This window comes from Neofelis nebulosa, chromosome 6 (genome assembly GCF_028018385.1).
Source record: "Neofelis nebulosa isolate mNeoNeb1 chromosome 6, mNeoNeb1.pri, whole genome shotgun sequence".
NCBI lineage: Eukaryota > Metazoa > Chordata > Mammalia > Carnivora > Felidae > Neofelis > Neofelis nebulosa.
The window spans coordinates 152,908,716-152,926,244 of NC_080787.1; the positions used below are offsets into that span (position 1 = coordinate 152,908,716).

At 57.6% G+C, this 17,529-nt stretch overlaps 1 protein-coding gene across 4 annotated transcripts; it reads right to left on the reverse strand.

The window, feature by feature from the left end:
* Nucleotides 1-7,846: 7,846 nt before the first annotated feature.
* PRR18 (proline rich 18) lies at nt 7,847-17,288 on the reverse strand. 4 transcript variants are annotated; one of them, XM_058735878.1, is made up of 5 exons: nt 17,219-17,288; nt 16,231-16,652; nt 12,685-16,137; nt 12,190-12,390; nt 7,847-11,412 (listed from the first exon to the last, which is right to left on the reverse strand). In XM_058735878.1, exons 4-5 carry the CDS (start codon nt 12,231-12,233, stop codon nt 10,749-10,751), a joined length of 708 nt encoding a protein of 235 aa, XP_058591861.1. In that variant the 5' UTR covers nt 12,234-12,390; nt 12,685-16,137; nt 16,231-16,652; nt 17,219-17,288; the 3' UTR covers nt 7,847-10,748. The 4 variants fall into 4 exon arrangements, 3 of the variants coding, with proteins under 3 accessions (XP_058591861.1, XP_058591859.1, XP_058591860.1); XM_058735876.1 differs by lacking the exon at nt 17,219-17,288 and adding an exon at nt 16,839-17,006; XM_058735877.1 differs by lacking the exon at nt 17,219-17,288 and having other exon boundaries at nt 16,231-16,779.
* Between the last annotated feature and the right edge of the window lie 241 nt (nt 17,289-17,529).

Here is a 17,529-nt window from a genome sequence, read left to right on the forward strand (position 1 = left end):
GGACACTGGGGGACACCAGGGACACTGGGGACACTGGGACACCGTGGGACACTGAGGGATACCCTGGACACCATGGGACATGTGGGGCACTCTGTACACCATGGGATGCTATGGCACACCGTGGGACACTATAGGATACTGGGGACATGTGGGACACTGGGGGACACCATGGGACATGCAGGACACCCTAGACACCATGGGACACTGTGGGACACCTGGGACACCATGGGACACTGGGGGACACCATGGGACCTGGAGGACACCCTAGATGCCATGGGACACTGTGGGACACCATGGGACACTGGGGATGCCATGGGACACGGGGGGACACTGGGGACACCAGGGACACTGGGAGACGCTGTGGACGGGGAGGTAGAGAATTCCCATAGGTGCAGGAGAGACTCTTCTCACTGACTCGTGTGACCACGCACATCAGGCTCTCTTTGCAAAAGGAGAGTATTTTCCCCACGTCCCGGTGACTGCCTGTGATACGAAGTTGCGTCTGCTATTTTGCTTAAGGAAATAGAGGCAGAATCCTCTTTGTGCCCAATCTGACGAACTACATCGCAGAGTCAAAAACATCCATGTCTCGGGTGTGAATACCGGCCGTTTTTGTTGTCTGGCAAACTAGACACGGACGTCGGAAAGGATATCTGCTGAAACAACGCAGAGACAACGTTGCTCAGCACCTGCTCTGAACAACACTGTCTGTCGCCGGGAGGCTGGAGGCTGTGCCCTCAGTCGTTCAGTCCACGGTCTTGTCCGACGGCCATTTCAAAACCTGCAGGATCTGTACTGATAGCCCTTCTGTTATTCCCGGTCTCAGCCATTTGGGATTTTTTAAAAATTTCCTTTTTCCTTGGCGAGTCTCGCTACAGGCTGCTCAATGCAACGAGTCTTTTAAAGGAAACAGCTTGGGGCTCTGCTAATTTTCTCTGTTGTTTGTGTCCTGGTTCATTGACCTCTGTCGTGATCTGTGTTCGTGAGGAGTTTTAAACCAATGTTCCGCAGAAACTCCGAGCTTCCTAAAACCCACCTCGAAGGAGGTTCCCGGAAGTCACGCTGCGCACAAGTCCTTGCTGTTTGCTCATGGTGGCCCCCACAGTGCTCAGCTGGCCCGTTTGCAGGAAGGTGGGGAACCAGAACTCAGGTGGACCTAGGTGTGATGCCCAGCTCAACAGCGGGATCGTCGTGAGCTCTCGGCGCGAGCTCCTTACCCTAAGACCCCTTCTGCCTCTGGAACTAGAGGGAAGCTGGCCGTGAGGACCAGTGTGCCCGTGCGGCCAGCACAGCATCTCAGCCCCCCTGCGGGTCGGAGGAGCCAGGCGGACACGGGGAGGAAGCTCCCTGTGGGAATCACGAGGGGCGGCTCACGCAGGCTCTGGGACACCCCTGTGCGTCACCGCCAAGTGGAGACCACTGTAGGGATGAGGCGGGGGAACCTGACACAGCACATCGGTTTCCAAGTGTGGGAAGGTGGAGGAGCGAAGGGGAGCACACTGTCATCCCGAGTTGTCCACCGCGGCCACTGCAGGACGGTCGGGGCTACAGCAGGCCACGGTGGCTGGGTCCCCCAGCTGCCGCCTGAGCAGGAGCCCAGGACCCCCCGCACGCCACTGCTGTTACTGCCGGGGTGCCACCAGAAGCTGAGAGGAAACCGTCCCCCCTCCGTCCCCTCTTCAGCGGTCTGCAGCACGGCCACCCTCGACTAGGAGACGCAGCCCGTGTGATGCCTGAGGCCCGACGGAGGGGATGTTGCATACGCCGGGCGGGGATGGGGCAGGTTCTCAGCCCTGTCCGTCTGTCTGTCTGTCTATCAGCTGTCTACCTGGATACCCACTGGTATTTCTGTTCTAATTCCAGCCACTCTAACTGAATACCACGGGCTGGGGCAGGGGCGGGGGATGATACACGGCAGACACTGATTATCGATTACTCTCGGCTCTGGAGGCTCCAAGTCCCAGATCCAGATGCCGGCAGAGTCGGCATCCGGTGACAACTCGCTTCCTGCTTGCGTCCTCATGGGGGAAGGAGCAAGGGAGCTCCCTGGGGTCTCGAAGGGCACACACGCCATTTGTGAGGATCCCATCCCATGACCTAATCACTTCCCTTGGGTCCTAACACCATCACACCCGGGGGCAGGTTTCAACGTGTGGATTCTGGGGAGACACAGACAGTCGGCATTATCTCTCTACCACATATCCCTCTATCGATCTATCTCCTCTCTCGATCTGTCATCTGAGGATGTCTCACCTACTCACAGAGTTGAGCTGTCAACGGGTCCTCATTCCTGCTCCATTGACTGTTGCTTGTAGGCGTAATGAGAACCTTCTTGAATCGCATAGTATGTCACAGACGAATGAGTCCGTGATACGAGCATCAGCGTCCGCGCATTCATTCTACAAACTCTTGACATTCGTCACCCAGGACATAAAGACTAAAAAATGAGACACGGTGCTTCGCCCACAGAACTGGAGAGAGGGTGTGGGGAACGGACGAGGTTCCCTTGGAAACATTCAGCATTCAGTACCAGCGAAATCGTGCAGAATGTCTCAAGGAGACCACTCGCAAGCGTTCGGCGTTTTCAGAGACACTACTGAATGTGATTTCAAGTGTGTCTTCCTCTTCGGATTGAGTCGCATCACGTCAGGAGCAACCGCTCGCACAACTGCTTCTCCAGCGGCGTGTGTGTGTGCACGTGTGTGTGTGTGCACGCGTGTCTGGGTGCCTGTCCACGGGCACGTGAATCCACGCGTGCGTGCACGTGTGCCCGTTCAAGCGTGCCTGTGCGCGCAGAGGTGCAAACACAGACAGGAAAAGGAAGGGTTCCGGGCAGCTGAGCCCGGCGGGCTCCCCGCAGACTCCGCAAGAGGCCCGCAGCCCTCTCTCGTCGCCTCTTCTCCTCGTGTGGTGGCCTCCACCCACACAGAGAGAGGCAAATAACTGGGAATCAACCAGAAACAATGGGCAGTAACAGCCTCGCAGCAGCAGATGCCCTGGAAGAGGACCTTTAGGAACAAGGAGGGTAGCCAGGAAGTGGTCAGAAGAAGGAAGGAGGGGAGAGGTGGGAGGGGAAGGAAAGTGGGATGAAGACAGTGGAAAAGAGCCCGCGAGTGAGGGCGCACCCCGGGGGGAGGGGGACAGAGCCCGGCAGGGCGCCCCCAGCGGTGCAGGGGATGGGCCCAAACCAAACCACGCCTCCCCCTGCACATCACCTCCCACCACCAGGCACCCACCGCCAAAGACCTCATCTGGAACCTCAGGACAGGAGTTAACCCAGAAACAGGCACAAAAACAAGGAGAGAGAGAGAGAGAGAGAGAGAGAGAGAGAGAGAGGTGGAGGGCAAAGAAAAACTTTAAAATGTTAGGTTACAGCCCAGCTCGAGCCCTTCTGACCAGTTGGGCAAATCTCTTCACCTCCAAATCCTTGTGTATAGAAATACCAAGAAGGGGGGCGCCTGGGTGGCTCAGTGGGTTAAGCGTCTGACTTCAGCTCAGGTCACGATCTCACGGTCCGTGAGTTCGAGCCCCATGTCAGGCTCTGTGCTGTCTGTGGATTCTCTCTCTCCCTCTCTCTCTGCCCCTCCCCTGCTCACTCTCTACGTCTCTCAAATAAAATAAAATAAAGTAAAATAAAATAAAATAAAATAAAATAAAATAAAATAAAAGCTTAGAAAAAACCAAATGACCTTGGGGCACCTGGGTGGCTCAAGTCAGTTGAACGTCCGACTTCGGCTCTGGTCATGATCTCACCATCGGTGAGTTCAGGCCCCACATCGGGCCCTGTACTGACAGCTCAGAACCTGGAGCCTGCTTCGGATTCTGTGTCTCCTTCTCTCTCTGCCCCTCCCCTGCTCATGCTCTGTCTCTCTCTGTCTCAAAAATAAAACATTAAAAAAAAATTTAAAAAGAACAAATGACCTTAAAAAGCACCCCAAGTCATAGACCATGCTATACACTGAATGATGTCCCCCCTCCCAAATTCAGTGCCGTCCAACCACAGTCATTGCTCCTGGCAGATGGTCTCCTAAATTACAGCTTTTAACAGGTGGATTCACGCACTTGGACAGGGAGGAGTTCCTAATTAGTCTTGCATCTCGGGTACCCCCCATCCAGTGGAAACGGGGTAGATATTTGCTGAATGGATGAATGAATTTTTCTGGGTCTCCTGGAATACTATCCTGCTCAAAGTAAAACGTTCTATGAATGTTTATTAGAGTTGGTGCATAAAATCAGGAAATACCGGACAAACGTGCACCATTTGGAGATGGTTTTCAGTACGTAAGAGTGGGCGTCTGCGGTCCTCACGGCTCGCCCCCTGCCCCTCTGGGAACATCATGGCGTGTAGGGCTATGGAGTACGTGTTTCTGGAAAGCACTTATGATGACAGAGGTGGATGAGGGACCATCTGGGACATCAGTCGGCCGGGGGACGGCAGGGACTCTGGGAGAGGAGGGCTGAGGCAAGGCCCCCTCGGGCGGGACGTCCAGCGTTCCCGGCGTCATGGTTCCCGTGGGCATTCTGAGCCAAGTGGCGACACTGACCGGTGAGGACTTTCATTATTTTGGTCACCGTGTTAAGCTCTCTCCGCCACGAGGAACATGCAGCTGGGAAGGGGGTATGACCCCTAGAAAATGACTTCTTCTGAAATTGACACTTGGGGTCTCTTATGACAGAACACGATTGGTACGTTCCTCGAGTACCTCCCTGTGTTTCCTGCTGTAGAGCAGTGGTTCCCAGACCCGGGTGCGCACCAGCTCCTGCTGGACCCTGTCTCACATCTGCTGAATTGGGGTCCCTAGGTTTGGGGTCCAGATCATCTGTATCTTGAAATGTTTCCCCAGTATCTCAGATGCAGCCCGCTCAGCAAGGACGGCAGGCCCTAGGAACTGGCCTATACGGTAAAAAACAATGGTTCTCAAAGCGCAGCCCTAAGATTTTGAGGCCCTCTGAGGGTCTTGGCTTTTATTTGTAATGCAGAAAGTGTTGGACGGTATAATCCACATGAACAAAAGTTATGCGGCCTCCCTGAAAAATGCTTAAGAGTATAAAGGAGTCTTGAGACCAAAAAGTTCAGGTATTGATATAAAATTTCCTGGAGTTTTAGGCCAGTACTTGCTGCCCTGAAAGACGCTGTCCACTGCATTGCATATAATACAAATATATGCCTCACACGAAGATTCCTTTGCTCCAAGGAAAACGTGGATCTCCTGGAACGAGTTCGTGTTCTTGCTATTGGATATCGAAATTACGTAACTCGTTATTTTTAATTTTGTCTTTACTACCGGGAAGCAAGGCGGTGCGTTTTGTATTCAGGACATAAATCATAAATAATTCTGGAATAAGAAGGTAAGACACAGTCGACATTTTTAAACTCCTCAGGGAACTAAAAGTGTAGCCCCCACCCCTGGTGTGCTTTAAATGGTTAGAGAGAAAACCCTCAGAATGTGGTAACCAACATAGGCTTTGATTTTGCACACACACGTGCCAGAGACTAATGTGTTATAACGAGTGGTGAGGTTTTTCGTTTGTGGCAGTGATAATTACCCTGAGCTGGCGGCGCGCAGGGATTGTCCCAAAGGCTTTACACACACGTCGTCATAATCCTTACCAGGGTCTGCGATGGCGTCTTATGACAAAGAAGTTTAACGAGACACGGCTGACGCAGGACAGAATCAGGATGGAAATTCTCTGTTCGACCTTTACCCACGGGGAGGGCTCTTCTCCTGCGCCACACTGGGGAGGCACTCGGCCTCTAGGCTGGACTTGGGGCCACCCTCGCAGGCCACGAGACCAGCGATGCGGGTCTGAACCGGGCCCCTCCGAGCACCCCACAGGTTACCAAGACACTTGCGTGCCTTACTCACAGCGCACACGGGTTCTTACTGTTCTCCAGCAGGTATTTCCATGCTTAGAAACACAGGTACGAACGTGTAGCTTCAGAGTAAGTTTCTGTGACCAGAGCCCATAGATCATCCACCCTCGACGGAACTGCGCACTTTCTAGGGAAGCCACGAAACCAAAGGTTCTGGCTTTTGGCGTCTCCTTTTCCCAGAAACAAAGGAGATCGACGTAAACACCTCTCTTGAAATGCTCGGGTATGCTTTAAATACATGGGATTAAGTCATATTCGCTCGGTCTCCAGCATGTTACATGCACTTGGCTTAGACAGGGGTGTCCAACGATCTGTCCCCACAACACGCAGTGAAGGCTCAGCCTCCGCAGAGGGGTTCCCTTGTCCCTGCTGTAGGACCGTGCGGTGTTGGGAGAATTTGACAATAATACCACGGCGCCTCCAGAGACAGCGTGTTCCCAACCGTCTTACTTCCACGGACCCCTTTTATTACTTTTTTCTCTGGGTACCCCAATATTCTTTTTTTTTTTTTTTTTAATTTTTTTTTCAACGTTTTTAATTTATTTTTGGGACAGAGAGAGACAGAGCATGAACGGGGAGGGGCAGAGAGAGAGGGAGACACAGAATCAGAAACAGGCTCCAGGCTCCGAGCCATCAGCCCAGAGCTTGACGCGGGGCTCGAACTCACGGACCGCGAGATCGTGACCTGGCTGAAGTCGGACGCTTAACCGACTGCGCCACCCAGGCGCCCCTGGGTACCCCAATATTCTAAAGACAAACCACATTTACTAGGTGACATCATCCTTTTTGGTGATCGAATAACTCTCGCCATTATTCAGACTGACCCTTCAACTTCTGATCGGCGTCACCTACCAGTCTGAAATCACTTTCAGCAAAAGAAAAGTGTTCCAGTGAGCGTACAGGAGTTCTTAGTCTGGGGTCCGTGAGCTTCCTAAAATACACGCCAATTTTTGTGGTCACAGGGTACATCTTGGGAGTGTATCTGGAATATAACGTGCATGGGGTTTGTGACCCAACACAAGGTTAAGTATCATTGCCAAATAGCTTTCTTCCAATAACGTTTGATCACGGGGCACCTGGGTGGTTCAGTCGGCTAAACGTCCGACTCTTGATTTCAGCTAAGGTCACGATCTCACGATTTGTGAGTTTGAGCCCCACGTAGGGCTCCGAAAAAACCTGGTCATTGCCAGTAGTATTTAAAGCCAATGAACGTCTACCAACCCCCGAATCCCAGGCCCTCCGGGCAGGATGGGGGCAGCAACACGGGGGGACCACCTCACATGAATTCTAAGTACCTTGGTAATCTCTTCCCGACCAGCTTTTAATATTTAAAAAAAATTTTTTTTAATGTCTATGTTTTTGAGAGAGAAACACAGTGCGAGCGGGGGAGGGGCAGAGAGGGAGACAAGGAATCCGAAGCAGGCTCCAGGCTCCGAGCCGTCGGCACAGAGCCCGACGTGGGGCTCGAACTCCCGGACCGTGAGATCACGACCCCAGCTGAAGTTGGACGCTTAACCGACTGAGCCAGCCAGGCGCCCCATCCCTCGTGTGAATTTTTAATAGCTCTCCTTGTCTATAGGAAATACGCGAAGATGGGAGAAGGGCTCATCCCCCAATAGTAGGACCATGAATGATATTTATTTCCTAATCTATATTTCTCCATATCTCCTAGGTTTTTTATAAGTAGGAAAATCTCGTTCTTTTTTAAAACATTTTTTTTTTTTTACGTTTATTTATTTTTGAGACAGAGACAGACAGAGCATGAACGGGGGAGGGACAGAGAGAGAAGGAGACACAGAATCGGAAGCAGGCTCCAGGCTCCGAGCCATCAGCCCCGAGCCCGACGCGGGGCTCGAACTCACGGACCGTGAGATCATGACCTGAGCCGAAGTCGGACGCTCAAGCGACTGAGCCCCCCAGGTGCCCCCAGACCAGTTTTTAAAATCCTCCCCAAAAAGAAAACACAAGGCATTGAATTTCTCTTTTATTTAAACATTAAGAAATTGCAGCACAGTGACTCCGAAAACTTTCTCAAAATGTCCGCAACAACACGACAAGACATCCAGTGTCATAGGTAGAAGTTCCGTCTCTTCGAGGGTCATCAGCCAGAGCAACATAAACGTTCCGCTCGTCTGCTTTTACAGTGAAGAACAAGGCACACAAAACTCTGTTTGACAAATGCCATTGGGAAAAAGGAGCACAGTACCGGACTGGGGCCGGTCAAGAGAACTGGGGCGGGGGCGGGGGGGAGGGGACCCAGAGAAGGAAGAGGGTGAGGAGAGGGAGAGACAAAGAACAGGGACACACAGACCCATGCACTGTGACCGTGACGGGACGAGGGACACGCACCCACATGGGCAGCCACGGAAAGGTGCTTCGAAAAGTCACCTACTTTACGAAAGTCTTTAAAACGTTACTGAACTCAACAGAAACCTGGGTCTCTCGAGTCCTGGTATCTGCTCAGAGGACACGCGAGAGCAGTTAGCACCCTGTCCACGGGACCACCACTCACGCTCACTCCCGGGGCTGGTTAACGTCCGAAACCAGCACTCCGTCCCGGACTGAGAGTCCACGGCCACGTCTCCGTGTCGCCTCAGCCCGATTGCCACCTGGGCCTCTCTGGTGCTGACGCGTTCATTTTCCATGAAACACAACTGAGCTCTCTGCATCCAGGCAGGAGTCGGAAAAGACAAGCTAGTCGGTGGGGAGGGGCTTTGGCTTTGCAAACTCCTCTGCTGGCTGACCTCGCTCCTGCCGGATTAAACGCTTCCTGTTTGACTAGGTTTGTGTCTAGTGAGAGAGCGAGCGAGACAGAGAGAGTGGGGCAGAGATCACAAGCACAATATAAAACTGGCTTTTAAAAATGTAAGGCTTCAGTGTAAAATATAATTAAGACTTCCCACATTAAAGCCCAACAAGATAAACATTCAACTACTTACTTTCACACAAGTCAAAAGGTGAGGTAATACATTACTCTTCTATGACCAGCCTTCTCTGATTACGACTTTTTCCCCCCTCTTTCTCAACCTTAGAGTTAAGTATAATCAGATGCATGGAGGGAGTGTGTAGAAATCAGCCTGGAGTTAGCAAGAAAGGGTATGGGCGGCTCCCAAAAGGCCGAGGAGTTTTAACCCTTTATTCAAATAATACGCAGATTTTCTCTTTTAAAAAAATGAGTATACACAATTGTACAAAGCCACTATGTCACCGATTTTTACCCGGTGATGAAAGCCGCTGGAAACATAACATCTGCCCCCAGGGACCCCCCACTTCCTCCCTCAAATGAATTGCCCGTCTGGCCCGGACCATGTTGATCTGCGTCTGTCTGTCCGCTCACGGCTTTCTGCCTTTTCCCCTCCCCCCGCGGTCGGCCTTCCGCAGCACAGAAGTCACATTGCAGGTAGCGTTTCCAGGAAAAACAGCGACCTTCAGCAGAAGCTGACCTTCACCCCCGCTCACATCTTGTCCCGGCCTTCCAAGTCCATCCCCGTCGCTGTGCTCCAGGGACACACTCGTGTGCGTGATGGGGTCTGTGCGTGTGCGTGTGTGGCTGTGACTGTGTGCACGTGGGTACGTGAGCAGGAACGTGGTTTTAAAAAATGTTTAACGTTTATTTATATATGAGAGAGGGGGAGGGGCAGAGAGAGGGAGACACAGAATCCGATGCAGGTTCCAGGCTCGGAGCTGTCGGCACAGAGCCCGACGCGGGCCTCGAACCCACAAGAGGGGAGATCGTGAGCTGAGCGGAAGTCGGACGCCAGACCGGCTGAGGCCCCCAGCCCCCCGGGAGCTAAGTGTTCGTGAGAGAGCTCTGTGGGCGTGGGTGTGTGAGCATGCGTGTGACTGTGCGTGGGGGCAAGCGTGGGCAGGCAGGCCCGGCTGGCAGAGGGGCGTGGCGGCACAACAGGACCTGGCGGAGGCCTGCAGGGTGGACGAGCAGTTTCCATCCTCGGCCTCGCTCAGCAGGTGGAGTGGCTGCTGGTGTTCCCACCCGTCTCCCCTTCGAGCTTGAAAATTAGGTTAACTTGAGTTTCCCAGCTTCCCAAACCCCAGACTCGTTCTCTGTTTCGGAGAAACAGAATCATAAATGCGGCACCAAGGCCAGCTCTGCAAACAGCCAGCCACCCTCACGGGTGCCCTCCCCCAGGCTGTCGCCCACAGGGAGTGACCCAGACAAACCACCGGCCCAGGCAGAGGGTCTCTGGGACCCACGGGAACCTTAGGGGTGAGGAACGGGAGGCATTTTCACCCTGAGCCCTAAAGGCATCTGGGGGGCCAAGAGGAGGCCAGAAGGCTCTGGAAGGCAACACCTGGGGGGTGGGGCCGACCAGGGCGGGAGAGGGAAAGGGTGGCTGCCCCAGCTGGGGGTACGGGGCAGAGCCTGGCCAGGACGTGGGCCTGGGGGGGTCAGGGAGGCCGTGTCCTAGGCTAGCCCCCCCCCCCCGCCCCCCTCCACCCCGGGGCTCACAGGGCCCAGGCAAGGCAGAGGTGGCTGTGCGTGTGCCGCCAGGGTGCCCCGGAGGAAAGGCCATTCGCGCGGTCAGCCAGGGGCATCCGGTCCTGCCCCCCCGGGTGCGGGGGGTTCACAGGTGCCGGAGGGTGGCCGTGGGCGTTGGGGGTGGGGGGAGGGCAGGCTCACAGGGTGCGGCCACGCTTCCAGGAGGTGGGGAGGTCCCTTCCCCCCGCTCAGGGGCATCCAGGAGGCGGGCGAAGGTGCGGGCCCCTCCCCAGGCTCACGGGCATCCAGGGGGTGGGCGCAGGTCCGGGGGTGGGGGACCCCCAGGCTCACGGGCATCCAGGAGGCGGGCGCAGGTGCGGGGGGGGCCACCCTTCGGGTCCGCGGGGAGCCCCCACCCCCCACCCCCCCTCCGGCTCACAGCGTGCTCAGGTGCGGCAGCGTGTCCAGGGGCCCCGCGAGGTCGCGCGCGGCGGCCGCCGACTCCACGCCGCGCAGCCACTCGGTGCACCTGCGGACCAGGCCCTCGTCCACCGCCCGGGCCTCCTCCTCGTACTCCACGTCGTCGTACCGGTGCCGCTCGTTGAGCAGCGACACGCGCGGCGCCGGGCGGCGGCCGGGACCCGCGGGAGAGGGCGAGGGCGGCGGGCGGCAGGGCCGCGCGGGCAGCCGCCTCTGCAGGTGGCGCCCCTGGAGCAGCAGGACGGCCTCGGGGGGCAGGCCGGGCGAGAAGCGCGCGGCGGCGGCGGCGGGTCCTGTCCCCGGGGCCGCGTCCCCCGCGGGGCTGTGGCCGGAGCGGGCGGGCCGGGCGGGGGCGCGCGGGGGGCCGGGGCCGGGGCCGCGCCGGGCCGGCGACCGCTTCAGGGCGGCGGGGGGCCAGGAGCCGGACAGCGCGCCCTCGGGGGGCCTCCTCCTGTCCGCGGCGGCGGGCGGCGCGGGCGCGGGCGCGGGCGGGGCGCGGGCGGGCGCTGCCCTGCGCGGGGCGCCGGGCCTGCGGGGCGGGGGCCGCGCGGCGGGGGCCCCCGGGGTCGGCGTGGGCGGGAAGGGCATGGCGCCACCGAGCCGGCGGGTCATCGGCGCCCTGGAAGGAGACGGGCGGCTCTCAGTGGCGGGGGGCGCGGGGGCGGGGGGCCCGGGGCGTCCCCGCGGGTGGCCGGGCTCGGCGCCGCGGGCCCCCCGCCGCACCCACCTGCGTCCGGCCGCGGCATCGCCGGCTCGCTCACGTCCCGGCTCCCGGGGCCCTCCCCTCGCTCGGGGACAGTCACCGGCCGCCAGAGCCCGGCCCGGCCGGGGACGCGCCAGCAGGAGGAGCCGAGCGTCAGGCTGGTGTCACGACCCGACTGTTGCGTGCGACCGGCCACGGAGCCGGAGCCGGGACGGCGCGGGGCGGGACCGGGCGGGACCGGCCTCCCCCTTCGGCCCCCACCACCGGCCCCCACCACCGACAGGACTCAATCAACCCGGGGCGGGCGGAGGCGGGAGGGCCGGCTGGGTCCCGAGTCCTGGGCGGAGTCCCTGCCGCTTGGAGGGAAAGTCCTGGACAACCGCTTGGCGCCTTTAAGAGGGTGGGAGTTGGGCCGCGGGGGGACACCGGCCGGGCCAGGCCGGCCCTGCCTGGCCCGCGCCCTGGTGTCAGAGGGGAAGGCCGGCGCCCTCGATGGCGCTGGGGAAAAGGCATTTCGGGGGATCCTCTTATTCCCCTTCTACAATGCTGACGCCACTGCTGAAAGGCGGTCCCCTGAAATTGGAGCAGTAGCTTTATCAACAGGCAAAATAGGCCCGTGTCAGTGATGCCATGACGATGACAGAGGAAACGGTGCACACGGAGGGATTCCTGGGCGCAGAGCAATGTACTTACTGCTGTAACGGTGGTTCAAGCGAGTGACACATCGTGACTGTCATCCCATATTCGAGGAGGAGACCTGGAGACGTCCCTCCGACGTTCAGATGAGTGATGACGTCACACGGCGACGCATCACAAGTCAAGGCACCACTCAAGGACAATTATCCCCCGTTGAGATCCCCAGGAAACACTCTTCCATAGGAGGTGCTTTCAGGCCTAACCGGGGACGTGACCAGGTTGTCCGGCTATGGCCCAGGTCAGCCGAAAGCATTCAAGTGTGGGTGAACTCCAAGTGCGCTGTGCCAGTGCCCCCCCCCCCCCCCACCCCAGCAGCACCTCCCGGCTGTGAGGACACTGGCCGCGTCCCTGTCCCTCCTGCCCCCGTGTCAGGGCACCAGGCAAGAGCAGAACTCGGCCGGTGGCCAGAGCCGTTCTCCCCACAGCTGGGGGCGGAGAAGGGGGCTGAGGTCCCATAATCTCCACCTGCAACCGAAAACCACATCTACATACGTGTTCTCCACAAAATGTGCAAACGCGGCTTCAAGACAGGCTTCGTTCTCTCAAACGTTCTCCCCGTCCCGCCGGGGCCTCAAGGTTAGCCTCCCGCTGCCCGCTGCTCAGGGGCCGGGATGTTTGAGGCAGGTTGGGTCATAAATCTCTGCCGCAGGTACTGAACGCGCCTGTTTTATTCCAAGTTTCTGTATTTCTAGGTGGATGCGGGACCGGGTAGGTTAGCGGTGCAGCGGGTGGACAGCGTCCTGCCGGGAGAGCCCGGGTTGGAGGGCAGGCGGACACACTGAAGACGGGAGAGGACGGGGGCACAGGAGGACTCGAAGGGGAAGGTGACACACAGGAAAAGCAGCAAACTGGATCCTCCCGAGACTGGAGTATGGGTCCCAGACGCTCAGTGGCTGCAGTGGCATCCGTGACGGGGTCCTAATTCCTAAGTCCCGCAGGACAGTCGCAGGTGACCAGGCGGAGCTGGCGATCCCATAATCGCCTGCCTGTGTGGCTTCTGTCACCATTTCCCTTCTGCTAGGAACTGGGGGCTGACTGGGATGGAGGAGAGGAGACAATCGCAGCAACAGAATTCCAGACACACCACATCTGAGCCAGCACCTTGAGGAAGGGAAGGAAAGTCCTGGGCAAGGGTGAGGGGCTAGTAGCCACGCCCACATCCACAGTAGCAGAGATTGGGCATTTTCCTCCAAGAAGAGACAGTGAGATTCATCAGACCGCTGCGCACGTCGGGCCAGACTGTCCCTGGGATTCTCCAGAACCCCCACATCCTGTCCCAGCCCAGAAGCATGGGGACTTGGGAAGCTGGAAGTCTCTGCCTGACCTCCGAGGAGAAAGTGAGTGCCGGGTGCCTGCCATCGCGTCACCTGCCCAGGTCAGAAGGGCGCTCCTCTCCTGTCTTTCCTCAAAGGCCCGGTAAGCACCCCTGCGGGGGGCGATGACTCCCGGTACCTGGCGGTGGGCTACTGGCCCCGGAGCGGCAGAGGAGTGAGTGTCCCCCACAGGACTCTGCTCTTCAGACTCCGCTCAAGCATCCAGGTGACAGCATCCCTGCTCCCTGCCAGCCACCTCTTCTACTCGAACCCTTCGGCCCCTGGGAAACTGGAGGCTGGAAAGAGTGGCCTGGCCTGGCGGGGACCGTGGGAGAGCAGCGCACGTCACCTGCACTGTCGCGGCCCGCTGGCTGTTACAGAATCCGTCACAGTCTGTGTGGTTGAATCGAGCCGCTGGTGGCAGTTACCAGGAAGGAAAACCACACTAGGACGGCCAGCCAAACTTCCCTCCAGAATTGGGGACGCGACAGAAAAGCAAAAGAGTCAAGAAATAACAGCCAGCTGTAACTTGGTCATTTGCGTGGGATTTTGCGTGCTGGGCCCAGAACCCAACAGTGGGGCTGTAGCCACGTGTGGAACAGGAAAACAGGAGGACCAGAATCCTGGGATCGGGTTATCAGTTTCACACTGTATTCCTGGGGTCTCCAGACTCTAAAACCCACGAGTATGTTTCATCTGGAGGTCACAAAAGTTACTTCAACTATAAGCTGGCCGATTTGCAAGGTCAGTTACGCAAAAGCCCATATACGTACTCAGAACTGTCCGTAGTTTTTGCCTGTGCTGTCTCACTTTCCAATTACGTCGATGCTCCTTTTTGAAACATTACACTTGGCCCACTGTCACATCAGCGTCAGGTGCACAGCACAGCGATTCGACCCGTCTGTGGGGGATGCTGCGCTCACGAGCGTCGCTGTCACCTGTCACCAGACGATGCCGTGACATTTGTTTGATTTTCGGATTCTGAACAAACGCGAACACGGTGTGGTCCACCATTGGAGAATTCATGGTAATTTTTTCTCCCGCTGTTGTATCAGAGTTAAGTGTAGGAACGCAGACTTTTTGTTATGACAACCCTTGAAACTGTTTCCAGAACAAAGACGTATGCGGAAAATATTTAAATCACCAAAATAAAGAAGCAAGATGATATCCAGACCCCACTAAAATCAGCCCAAGTGCTGCGCAGGTTTGAAGGGAGGGGAAAACCACGCAGCCTGGGGGGCGCTGAGCCTGCTCTGTGGGAGGCTGGGGTCCCACAGGGATCCCCCCACATCCTGAGTACAGACACACTGCGCTCACCAGCTCATCCCCATGGACGCTGCTGATTGAGGCAGCGCCGGCAATCACACCATGGTGCCCGGAAACCAGTCGCTATTTTAAGAAAGTTCCTTTTTCTCACGAGCTCATCAGTGTCTCGGGTTTACCTCGGTATGACGACTTCAGCGCACGTTCAGAAAAATGTCCAAAGGCAAAGAGATCGATGCCCTGCTTTTCCAAATCACACCTTCTTCCCACATGCTGTGCTTTGTTCCCGTGTTTTGACTCAAATGACTTCACGCGAGGGAGCGGTAAATCGTCCAACAGCCAGAACCAACATGGAGTCTGAATTTTAAACCGCAAGAGGTCTCCTTCTGGCTGTTACAATCCTCGTGGACCCCTGAGACACAGACAACTTGGTCGATAACCAGAAATACCTCCATTCCTTCTTCTCACAGTGGTCTGTTACCGTGAGAGGGTCTGGGGGTAGAAAACATTCAGGAACCTGTTCAGACCCTGTTGGCTTTAGAGTCCTTTTCCCCAACGCTAAGATAATGATCCACTTTATCTGAATTTTGCTTCACTCAAACCTCACGAGCTTTAGGAGAGAAGAACCAGAAGGACCTGTGTTTTACGGACGACCAACCAAGATTTCCCCAGGAGCTTCACGACCAGCCACAAGGAGACCTGCCGGGTCAGGGAGGCCCCAGAGCCCTCTCCCCTCGCTGCCGTGGGGCCTCGACGCCTCCCTGACACTCCTAGGACCCGCTTCTGTTTTTACGGCCTCTCTGGATGTGAACCTCAGTAGAAATTCCAAGTGACTTAAAAAACGTGTATTAACACATCTAAAAATGACAACAAACTCGTGACATTAACAATACACCCATTACGTTGGGGCGCCCGGCTGGCTCAGTCAGAAGAACACATGGCTCTCGATCTCGCGGTTGTGAGTTCAAGCCCCACATCGGGTGTAGAGATGAGTAAAAAAATAAACTGAAAAACGAACAATACACCCATCACGTTAACATGTCTTTAATGAAAAATAACGGTATTTGCTAAAACCAACAAATCAGAGGTGAGGGGTGGGCTCCGTGCTGCCGGGTTCTCGTGTGATCACAGGTCCGCAGCCTCGTGACTCCGACGTGCGTTCACGGTAGCACGAGTGGAAGCACAGGGTCTTGGGATTAGCGCCAAAGCGGGCCCCGGCAGGGTGTCCGGGACCCCACTTTGAGAATCGCCACACTGCCTGCCCTGTTGCACCAGGAACCCGCCGCTCGGGATGGCGAGCCACAATGGTGGCTAGGAGGTGAGCTGCTTTGAAAGCGAGACGTCACACGTGGCTCTTTCTTGCAACAGCCTGGAAAAGCCCGAAGCAAATCAGAACAGGACGGTGTGGGGAGAAAAGACACAGGCTTCCCTTAAAACGATACGCCTGAAGTTCACACCGCACCTTTTCCTTGCCGCGCTCGGCCTTGCAGAGATGCGCAGTGGCATTTCAGAGGACCGCGGACACCCCGAAGGCTGGTTCACACACCGAGAGGTGACGGAATAGTTGGAGACTCACGGAACCGTTTGCTTTGCCTTGCCCTCTGGGGACACCCCTTTGCCAAGGTCCCCGAAGGATCCCGGTGGTCACCGTCGCACGCAGGTTACCCAACCCAACCCCCCAGCCCTGTCACTGCGGCCGTGACGTGAGCAGCACGCACAGCCCCGGGCTGCAGCAGCGCGGGGCCGGAGCTCAGGCGGACTCGTGCTCCGGGAGCCGTCAGGTGGGGCGCGGTGACGTGCAAGGTCGCGCAGAGAAGTGTGTTAAGAGCGGCCTTCCCTCAGTGTGCACGCCGGCGTCTCGGGCCGGCTCTGCCCCTGCGCGTCCTATCAAGCAAATAAACTGTCTTCTATCAAGCAAATAAAGTATCTTCAGACGGCAGCGGGGTGGGGGTCCCAGAGGGGAGGACCCGGCCGGGCGCTCAGGGCCACGCGGACGTGGAGCCCACCCTCCCCTCCCCCGAGCTCTCTGCGGTGACCGAGCGGCTGACAATCCCGGCCAGGGTGACCCACGCCGGCTCGTGCCCCTCCTCGGTTCAGCCAGAAGGCCCTTCGCTGCTTACGTCCGTCGATTTTAATGTTTGGGGACCCGTATGCGGGGCCAACAGCCACTGCACCTGCCAGGCCGATCTGCTCTCGGGGAGGCGGAGGCGCTGGCCCGACACATGCCTGCCGCGGGGAAGGGGGGGGCGGGGGGACCGGCCAGCGGTGGCGGAGCCGGGGAGACATGCGCCCTGAGAACAGGAGGGGCGGCGGGGGGCACCGGGGTGACCCTCCCACGGACGGGGCCCCGCCCACACACCCTGACCTGCACTCTCTGGGGTCATAAGGAGACTCCCCCGTACCTTTCACCCACCCACCCCCCAGCCAGGGCCCCGCCCCGTCCCACTCACCCTGCAGGCTGTGGCACCCCGCAGGTGTCCCCCCTCCCCCTGCAGGGCCCGGCTGTCATCCGCGGGGCGGGTCCTGTCCAGCGAGCGAGGAAGTTAACAAGATGCACCTCACCTCGCCAGGTCCTTCTCCACCACCCCGCCCCCCACCCGCACGTGCCCGGGCGACGCCCGCCACCTCCGCCGCCTGGACTGGGACGCAGGGCCACCCGGGAAGCCCGGCAGCTCCAGGCGAGGCAGCGCCCGCGCCATCTCGGTGGGCGGACCGACCGGGCTTCTGCTCCGTCCCGAGGCTGAGCCTGCACCTCCACAGC

What these genes read in the sequence shown, in the direction of transcription:
- PRR18 (XM_058735878.1), bottom strand. Translation starts at nt 12,233, where the DNA reads ATGACAGTCACGATGTGTCACTCGCTTGAACCACCGTTACAGCA. An exon ending in CTTGAACCACCGTTACAGCA is followed by an intron (nt 11,413 to 12,189) that starts GTAAGTACATTG and finishes GTCTCCTTCCAG; the next exon opens with GGCGCCGATGACCCGCCGGC.